Here is a 9,805-nt window from a genome sequence, read left to right as displayed (position 1 = left end):
AAAAAAATAGAAATGACCTAGGATTCTACGAGTTGTCCCATGGAAGTATTGCAGTCATCAACAGCAAATAGCTCTGAGAGAGTATTTGGGTGAAGGGTTGCAAGCAGTAAGCAACTCCAGGGGTACAACTCTGGGGGCCGGGGAGAGGGGCAAAGAGATCAAACTAATCAAAGTCATGTGAGACAAAAGTGCTGGCTGTGAATTCACTCAGTGACTTTGAGTCTCCATCCCCAGAAGATTTGATGAGAGGAGAAGTAGAATCTGCGGTGGCAAGATGCTGACTCTCGGGGCTAGAGCAATAGCACAGCGGGTAGGGCGCTTCTCTTGCATGCGGCTGACCCAGGTTCGATTTCCAGCATCGAAATCGATGTGTTATTGCTCTACCTCCATGGGCACCGCCAGGAATAATTCCTGAGTGCAGAGCCAGGAGTAACCCCTGTGCATCGCCAGGTGTGATCCAAAAAGTAAAAAAAAAAAAAAGATGCTGACTCTCTGTAATGGGTATGATCTAGCAACATTGCATGCCTGAAACATTGCTATTAGCAGAATTATAAATTAGAATGCCTGAAAATAAAGATGTGGAAGCTCCATATCCAGGCATGTGTGACTCCCTTAAGAGGCAACACTTATTATCAACAAAAGGGAAAGGGAAATGGGAAGGGAAAAAAAAAGAAATGAAACAGTAAACTATAGATGAAAATACCAGAAGATCTAGAAATATCGCTTCTAGCCATTAGAATCTTCATTTGAGAGACCATAAGTGCCCATCTGTTTAGAGCACCATTTTTTCACAGTAACTAAAACTAAAAATATTGTGCTCACTGAGACCAGGAGTGTGACCCTGGTGAGCACATGTGTGAATCCAACCACACTGACTGCCAGTGAGCTGTATGATCAGAATGTGTGTGAATACCACAACCAGATGAGTAACCCCTGGTGAGAATGACCAAGTGTGTGTGTGATCCCAGTCTTTGCAACAACAAAAAAGAGAGGAAGGGAGCAGGTAAAACTGTAGTTTCATATACACAAACATGCTCCTAGTCGTCTCCCCTCCTTGTACCTCTCAAGTGACCCATTACTAGCTTTTCCCTTTGGTTGCTGTGGCCAAATTTTTATGGTCTAGGAAACAATTCCCTTGGCTAATTGTATTCAAGATGGTAATCCCAGGTCCCTACAGTGTTATAGTAACTTTCTAGTGTTTTTAATGAGCGTTTTTTTCCCTGTGCTATAGATGGACTACATATAACTATTTAAATAGCCCGTTGACATTTGAAAGGTAAGAGCTCTGCATTTTGCAGTTCTTTGATACCATGATAATTTCAGCATTGTAGGTAGATCTGATGGATAGAAATGGTCTTTGGTGGAGGTGGGAAGTTCAAATTGAATGCACAGAGCAGCGATTGAGAGGTTATAAACAACCAGAAGAAACAAACCATTTGTTACTCAACAGGGAAATTGTACCAGATAAACTTACAACCAAAGTGAGGGAAGGAGAAAGTCAAATCATAACTTCATGCTCTATATTGGAGAAGTTATGCAGGTGATATTTGCATAGATATCTTGAGTGCTAGTCTTCAGGTGAAGAGTAAAGCAGGAGTATCAGCTTTCCACCTTGTCTAAATAAACAGAATAATTTTGGGCTATGCTAAAGAAACTGTGTTATGACATTCTGGGTATCTATCTGGGTGCAAAGTTGGAACTACTACAGCAAAAGAAGCAGGTATAGTGGAACTAACCTGATTGTTGGAAAGCTGTGGTCAGATATGATAATCATGGATTGACACCTAGCTGTTTCATAGCTTTGGCACAGTGATTATCTCTATATCTTGGTTACCATTCTGCAGGGAGAAACTCACCCATTGATGTCCAGGGTCACTCTCAAGGGCTCTTGCAGGCATGTCATGCACTCCAGTTCTCTGGGCTACCTCCCTGGTTCTTTTGATTTCCCTCATGTAGAAGAAATTATGTAGTTACTAGCAAATTCCAGGCAGATCCTAGTAACAACCACCTTCTATAAAGTTTGCTGTGCTGATAGGAGTAAAACTTTTTTTGGGGAGTGGCCAGCTCCAAGTTCTAGTACATTTGTCCAACGGTAGTAATGACTATTCTCTCCCTTGCTCTTTATATCTTAGGAAGAGCAAGATAGTAAGGAAAACTTGAGGTTGATTAGATTGAGGTGTGTCTGTGAATTTTATCATTAATTAATTAATTTTTTTTTGCTTTTTGGGTCACACTTGGCAATGCACAGGGGTTACTCCTGGCTCTGCTCTCAGGAATTACCCCTGGCGGTGCACAAGGGATCATATGGGATGCTGGGAATCGAACCCGGGTTGGCTGCGTGCAAGGCAAACACCCTACCCCCTGGCTATTGCTCCAGCCCCAATTTTCCCATCAATTTTAAATTAAATGCAAACTTGTCAGTCAGTTGAGACCTAGAAAATATGGAATTATATGTTTTTATCAGAGAGCCTCCAAACTAGAATCTTAGTTTTTAAAAGTGAACCTTGCTTGAATTGGAGAAAAACCTGTATTATCTATCATTGTTTACTTCATGTGAATCTGTACAAGGTGTAAAGATTTGAGGAGCCAAGAGATTCTACTGGTTATAAGATCATCGCTGAGGTATTTATCATTTTTTTTTGTATTTTCTGTTTGTTTGCTGAAGTGAGGGCAGAAGTCACTGAGATGCTACTTAAAATTATCGAATTTCTGGGACATAAAATAGTACCATGGGTAGAGCACTTGCCTTGCATGTGGCTGACTCAGGTTCTATTACTGGTATTCCATATGGTCAGGAGACACCCTTATGTACAGTGCCAGTAATAAACCCCGAGTTTCACTGATGTGGCCCCCAAACAAACACAACTTGGATTCTTATTGTATTTAAACTTCTGTTTAGGGAGCTGGTGAGATAGTGCAGGAGAAACGGCCTTGAATGTGTTTGCTTTGCTAGAACCTAGTTTGCTAGTTTGATCCCAGGCACTACATATGGTCCCCTGAGCCTGGTCAGGAGTTGTCCCTCCAGACCACAGAGACAGAAATTGCCCCTGAGCATGAATAGGTATGACCTTTTCCTGGGGCCCGACGCCCCTCCTCCCTCCCCCCACAAACAAAACAAAACAAAGGGAAGCTATTAAGTGGCAATGGAAAAAAAGGTATGGCATGTAGACACTTCAGGTGGTCAGAGTAGAGACAAAGTGAAAAACTGACTACCAGGCAGTGCCTCAAATAAATGATTGCAAAATTCTGTTTTCTAACTTTTTATTATAGTAGAAATTCTACAACTTTTAATTTTATTTAACATCTGTGCTCAGGGCTTACTCCTGGCTCTGTGTTCAAGGATTACTCCTGGCAGTGCTTGACGTGGGGATTATGGGATCAAACCCACGTTGGTGGAATGCAAGGCAAGTGCTTTACTTTCTGTACTATCTTTCTGGTCTATTAGATAATTTTAAAACCTTAGCTAATTTGATATATAAAAAATTCTCCATTTTTGGGAAGATAAAATTAGATCCTGTGGAAAAAAATTGAAAGAGTTGAGTAGTCAATGGAAATATTGTCCAGGTGTAAAAAATGTATGTCCGGATTTTTCTCTAGTAGTATAATAGCTGATTCAAAGTGTATGAGTACTGTTACTACATCAACAGTGTTATTATCTCTCCCACTATAGTTTCATTTTTGGAAGTTCACATCTGATAATGCTCAGGGCTTAATCCTGGTGAGCTTGGGGGAACCACATAAGGTGCTGGGAATCAAATCCACGCTGTCTACATGCAAGACAAGTGTCTTGCCTGCTGTACTATAGCTAACTTAAAAATAGAAATCCCATATGACCAGTGAGCCCATTCTGCATATCTAGCTAAATAATACAAAGACACTAATTATAGGAGACAATTGTACTTTGATATTTATTAAAGCATTATTTATAATAGTCAAGAATTGGAAACAACCTAAGTATCCATTGACTGAAGAATAGGTTAAGAATATGTAGTATTTATACACAATTCGACACTATCTGGCTATAAAAATATGAAATGTTGCCATTTTAAATGACATGTGGAAGACATTAATGAAATAAGCAATTGGAGAAAAACAGTATGTTATATGACTCAAATTATATAGAGAAAACAAACATATGAGTTAAATAAAGCAAAGAGATAGCTCAGTAGGACTGGAATCCATGTTTTACATTTAGAGCCTAGGGTTTGATCATGGGCCCTAGTACCTCTGGAGTGACCCTGAGCACAAAGCCAGGAGTTGCACCTGAGCACTGCCAGGTGTGGCCTAAAAACAACAGAAGCATCAGTACCATTTCTCCTAAATATGTTTTCTGTACTCTCTTCTTTCAGGTATCATGAGTATTGGCACTGCTGACAGACAATGGATAAAGTCAATAACTCTGTGGTGTCTGAGTTTGTGTTCCTGGGACTTTCCAATTCCTGGGAGATCCAGCTGCTCCTCTTTTTCTTTTCGTCTGTCTTCTATGTGGCGAGCCTGATGGGGAATCTCCTCATTGTGCTAGCGGTGACCTCCGATTCTCATTTACAGACTCCCATGTACTTCCTGCTGGCAAATCTCTCCATCATTGATTTGATATTTTGTTCTTCTACAACTCCCAAGATGATTTATGATCTTTTAAGAAAGCACAAAGTTATTTCTTTTGGGGGATGTATAGTTCAAATCTTCTTTATCCACGCAATCGGGGGCACTGAGATGGTGTTACTTATTGCCATGGCATTTGACAGATATGTTGCCATCTGCAAACCTCTCCACTATCTGACCATCATGAGCCCCCGAAGATGCATTTTATTTTTAATCACTTCCTGGATTATTGGCCTTATTCATTCAGTGGCTCAGTTGGCTTTTGTTATAGACCTGCCTTTCTGTGGCCCTAATGAATTAGACAGCTTTTTTTGTGATCTTCCTCGATTTATCAAACTTGCTTGCACAGACACTTACAAATTGGGATTCATGGTTACTGCCAATAGTGGCTTTATTTCTGTGGTGGCCTTTTTAATTCTTATGATTTCTTATATCTTTATTTTGGTCACTGTACAGAAAAAATCTTCTGGTAGCATATCTAAGGCTCTTTCTACTCTGTCAGCTCATGTCACAGTGGTTGTTTTGTTCTTCGGGCCATTAATCTTTTTCTACATTTGGCCATTTCCCATATCAAGTCTGGATAAATTTCTTGCCATCTTTGATGCAGTTATCACTCCTTTTCTAAATCCAGTTATTTACACTTTTAGAAATAAGGAGATGAAGGGAGCAATGAGGAGATTATTCACTCAATTTATGAATCACAGTAAATTTTGAGAAATAAACTAAAATCACAGTATGGGGAAAAAACTCAAATGGTAGAACACATACCTAATATGTGTAAGGTCCTGAGCTGGATCCTGGGTTCACATAGACCCCTGAGCACTACTAGAGGTAGCTTGGTACTGGATCAGAGCATCTTCAGAAGGGACCTCCTGAGTACTGCTGGGTGGTGGTTCCCTCTAAGATATATAGTGGTTATGTGTGAAAAAAGCAAAGTTTACTAAAATTTAAATATGACAAATTCAATTAGAATCACCATCTTCTACTTAGTATTGTGTTCTGTCTTTTGTTAATTCTGTCTTTTGTTAACAAATTGAACTGGACTCTGTTTATGGAAAAGAATTGAAGTCTGAAAGTCATGGCTCTTATTACCGATGGTCTTACCTCTGTATAGTGCCAAATAGAATTCATCTGAATGTTCAATAAACCCCTTTGATAGTTAACATGCAGCTTATTATTCATTTTCTACTTTTACATGAGTAAATGATCACATTTTAAAGATAAGTATTAATTTTGAATTTCTCTGACTTTTCTTTCTATGCAGCTAATCTGTTTTTGATCTTTTCACCTCATATATGCTAGCTTTGATCATCGTTTTGTTGCTAATCTGGCTTTTTCAGGTTTAATAAGGAGATAAGCCATGTCATTTGTTGTTGTTGTTGTTGTTGTTATTTGTGTGTTTTTGGGCCAGTGGTTCTCAGGGCTTATTCCTGGAGCTGTGTTCAGAGATCACTACTGATGGGATTTGGGGGACAATATGGGCTTCTGGGGACTGAAATCAGGTTGACTGCACGTCAGAAAAGTGCCCTGCCCTCTCACTATTTCCCCAGCCCCATACCAGGTTTTTTTGAATTGAAGATGTTTGCAACAGAGAATTGTTAATGTTGTGAACTAATTACTAAAATAGAGTGAACTCTTAAGATATTGCAGATAGAACATTTTAAGGAAGCATTAAGGAATGAGAAATAATGGAAGAGGTTAAATTGTTAAAGATTAAAAACAAAAAATACTTAAAACCTTGTGGAAGAATGTGTGGGGTTAAAACTCAGACACCTGAGGAGGGGATTCTTTATGACTTATTTGTCTTATGCCTAAAGAAGGGTCCACTAGCAGGGACTAAACCCCCTGGGGAAGGGCTGTGCTGGCTAATGCTGTCGTTGTTGAGAAGACAGGAAAACAGTTGCTGCTTTGGAAAACAGCCTAGCTTGATGCAGAGTGGAGTGTATTTGGTATATGGTCAGAGGTATAACAGGCAGAAAATTTGAAGAAAGTTTCTTTTCTAGCATCACAACCTCCCAGTATCTTCAAAGAGCAAAGTTAGGAAAAGAAAAAGAAAAAAGAATAAAAGAAAAGCAGACTTGCTCCTGCAAGCCCGTGTTCTCCCTTGAGCATGTATCTCACTTGCTTCGTTGTCTCTTTGCTTGTTTGCTCTCTCAAGTTTGTGTTATCACTTGGATATGTATTCCTTCCTATTCCTCACCCACATCTTTCTATATAAGTTTTGTTTAATAAAAACTATCTTGTTTCACACACAAAAAAGAAAAAAAATAGAAACGTAGTTGTAGCATATTAGCTCCTATATTTTATAGAGTAGTATAGGTAGCTATGAACCCCAAGCAACAGCTTATGTGGCACATATAATAATTTATAAAAGTTAAGCTTCAATTAGTATATAGTGATTTTTAAATTTTAAATTAAAACTAATGTCACTTTGAATTACCTCATTTTAGGAAGTTAACTATGAGCTCAAAGTTATAAAACAAATCGGTGAAAGCCAGAGAGATAGTATGAAGAGTCGGGTGCTTGCCTTGCACAGAGCTGACTTGGGTAGGATTCCCGCAATACATATAATCCTTTAAACACAGATATCTGTGACCTCTGAGATCACTGGGGGTGGACCAAAATAATAAAACAAAATAAGGAATGCCTTGAAAAATCCAAATCTGAAATGTATCTATCCTTTGTAAAAGGTAAAAGGTAAAGGCCCTCCCATTGATCATTGATTTCCTCGAGAGGGCCCAGTAACGTCTCCATTGGAGACTTTGTTGTTACTGTGTTTGGCATATCGAATACGTCACGGGGAGCTTGCCAGGCTCTGCCGTGCAGGCGAGATACTCTTGGTAGCTTGCCGGGCTCTCCGAGAGGGGTGGAGGAATTGAATTCGGGTCGGCCATGTTGGCTGCGTGCAAGGCAAACGCCCTACCGCTGTGCTATCGCTCCAGCCCTTGGTAGTGAGTTATCATTGGACTGTTTGTTAATTATTCACTGATATGCACCATCATGTGGATGCACAATGATGGGTCTCATTCTCCTAACCCTGAAAGAGCCTTGAATATGGCATTTTTAAAAATCTCAGGGCTAGGACGAAGGAGACGTTACTGGGGCCTGCTCGAGGCAATCGACGAACAACAGGATGATAGTGATCGTGATCGTGATGCACCATCATCATATTTTGAACACCTATATATCAAACAGTTTCAACTTTGGAGCATTACTATGAAGACAATACAGTACTGGACTTTATTCAGATTTTACAAGTATTCCCATTAACATTAATTTTCTAGTCTTAAGAACAATACAGGTCATGACACTACCTTGACTTACCTTGTCTTGGCGGTTCTTCTGGTTTGTAAGTTTTTGAGTCTTGTGTATCATGGTTGCAACAGTGATGACAGTATTATATATTTATATATTTGTAGAATTGTCTCTCAGTGTGGCTTGGTATGAAAATTTTTCTCCTAATAAGGATGAGTTTCTGGGATTTTGTAAATATTATAGCAATAAAGTAACTTTAAAAAATTGCATTATATTTAGGGGTACATAACACATACATACCATTACTAGTGACTCTAAACTGGCTTAGTTGTTTTGTTATCTGATCCCAATTAAAAATAAGTGATTTATTAGTACCGATCGTCATTTGTGTTCTTTCTTTCTACTGAGTAGTCATTTCCTAACCTCAAGTTTTCTATGAACTTGATGATGGTAAATTTCATTTTATGTAATTTTATGTAACATATTTCTTGGGAGTGTAAATAAAAATTTCTTCCAACTTCATTTCTTTAGTCTAGATTACAAAACAATCTGTGCATGATTGCTTATGACCTGCTTGCCTTGCTCTTTAGATTCAGCCTTTCTTTCTTTCTTTCTTTCTTTCTTTCTTTCTTTCTTTCTTTCTTCCTTCCTTCCTTCCTTCCTTCCTTCCTTCTTTCTTTCTTTCTTTCTTTCTTTCTTTCTTTCTTAAAAAATTTTTCTTAGTGGGACACCATGAAGTACAGTTTTAGACTTACAAATTTTTGTGCTTGGGTTTCAGTTATACAATGATCAAGTACCCATCCCTCCACCAGTGCCCATTTTCCACCACCATGGGTCCCAGTATCCCTCCCATCCCCATCCTCCCTCCGCCCCACCCTGCCTGTGTGGCAGGGCATTCCCTTTTGTTCTCTCTCTCCTTTTGGATGTTGTGGTTTGCAAGATAGGCATTGAGTGGCAATCATGCTTGGTCTATAGTCTACTTTCAGCAGATCACGGAAGCATTTTCAAGGTGGGATTCCCAGGAACCAGAAGAAAAAGTCTTTGATGTTTCTATATAGAAGGTCATATCACAAATCTGACAATTGAGATGGAATCTAAATAGGAAGGATTCTTTTTTTTTATAGAATTCCATCATCCTTGTGTTTGTATAAATATTAGTATAGTAAATTAGAGTAGCTAAATTCTTGGCTTTATATTTTTAAAAGATCAATGTTTTAAAATAACTTCTTGCACAGGGCTTTTAAGAAAATCACACCATTCAATATCTTGTTTAAAATATTTTTTTAATATTACAGAGGATTATCTTTTGTCCTTATATGGTTATGCAGGACCCTGGTCTCAGCCATCTTATTTAATTTTATTTACAGTTTGTTTAAAACTATTCTTGATGCTTACCTTCTCATTTTGAAATACTTCCTGGGAATAGTAATTGTCCAGAGTCAAGAGTTTACAGGAAATCCTGAATGTTCAAAAACCCACACAGCAAGAAAACTGCATATATGATGAAAAAAAATGTTTCTAAAGAAGATTTAATTTACCTTAAAACAAGAGCTCATTACATAACAGAATTTAAAAGCACTGTAGCACTGTCCTCCCGTTGTTCATCGATTTGCTTGAGAGGGCACCAGTAATGTCTCACAACAAATTGTGAGACTTGTTGTTACTGTTTTTGGCATATCGAATACATCACGGGTAGCTTGCCAGGCTTTGGTGTGAGGGCTGGATACTCTCGGTAGCTTGCCGGGCTCTCTGAGAGGGGTGGAGGAATCAAACCCAGGTCAGACGTGTGCAAGGCAAACACCCTACCCTCTGTGCTAGACTCAAATGCAAAAACAGAAAAAAAAAAGTAGTTGATAGAAACTGGAGCCATGAGAAAAGTGGGAGAAGTTGGTTAAAACTTTCAGTTATGAGAATCAATGCATAGGGGTGTAGTATATAGCATGGTGAT

At 38.8% G+C, this 9,805-nt stretch overlaps 1 protein-coding gene across 1 annotated transcript; it reads left to right on the top strand.

Annotated features, from left to right (window-relative positions):
* The first annotated feature begins 4,380 nt into the window (after nucleotides 1-4,380).
* Nucleotides 4,381-8,580, top strand: LOC130041870 (olfactory receptor 4F6-like). The gene is made up of 2 exons (XM_056134151.1): nucleotides 4,381-5,300; nucleotides 8,538-8,580. Exons 1-2 carry the CDS (start codon nucleotides 4,381-4,383, stop codon nucleotides 8,578-8,580), a joined length of 963 nt encoding a protein of 320 aa, XP_055990126.1.
* The last annotated feature ends 1,225 nt before the right edge of the window (nucleotides 8,581-9,805 follow it).

The sequence above is a fragment of the Sorex fumeus genome, unplaced genomic scaffold, assembly GCF_029834395.1.
Source record: "Sorex fumeus unplaced genomic scaffold, SorFum_2.1 ptg000098l, whole genome shotgun sequence".
Taxonomy (NCBI): domain Eukaryota; kingdom Metazoa; phylum Chordata; class Mammalia; order Eulipotyphla; family Soricidae; genus Sorex; species Sorex fumeus.
Note: the sequence above shows the minus strand (reverse complement) of the source record. Positions and strands in the feature narration are given on the sequence as shown.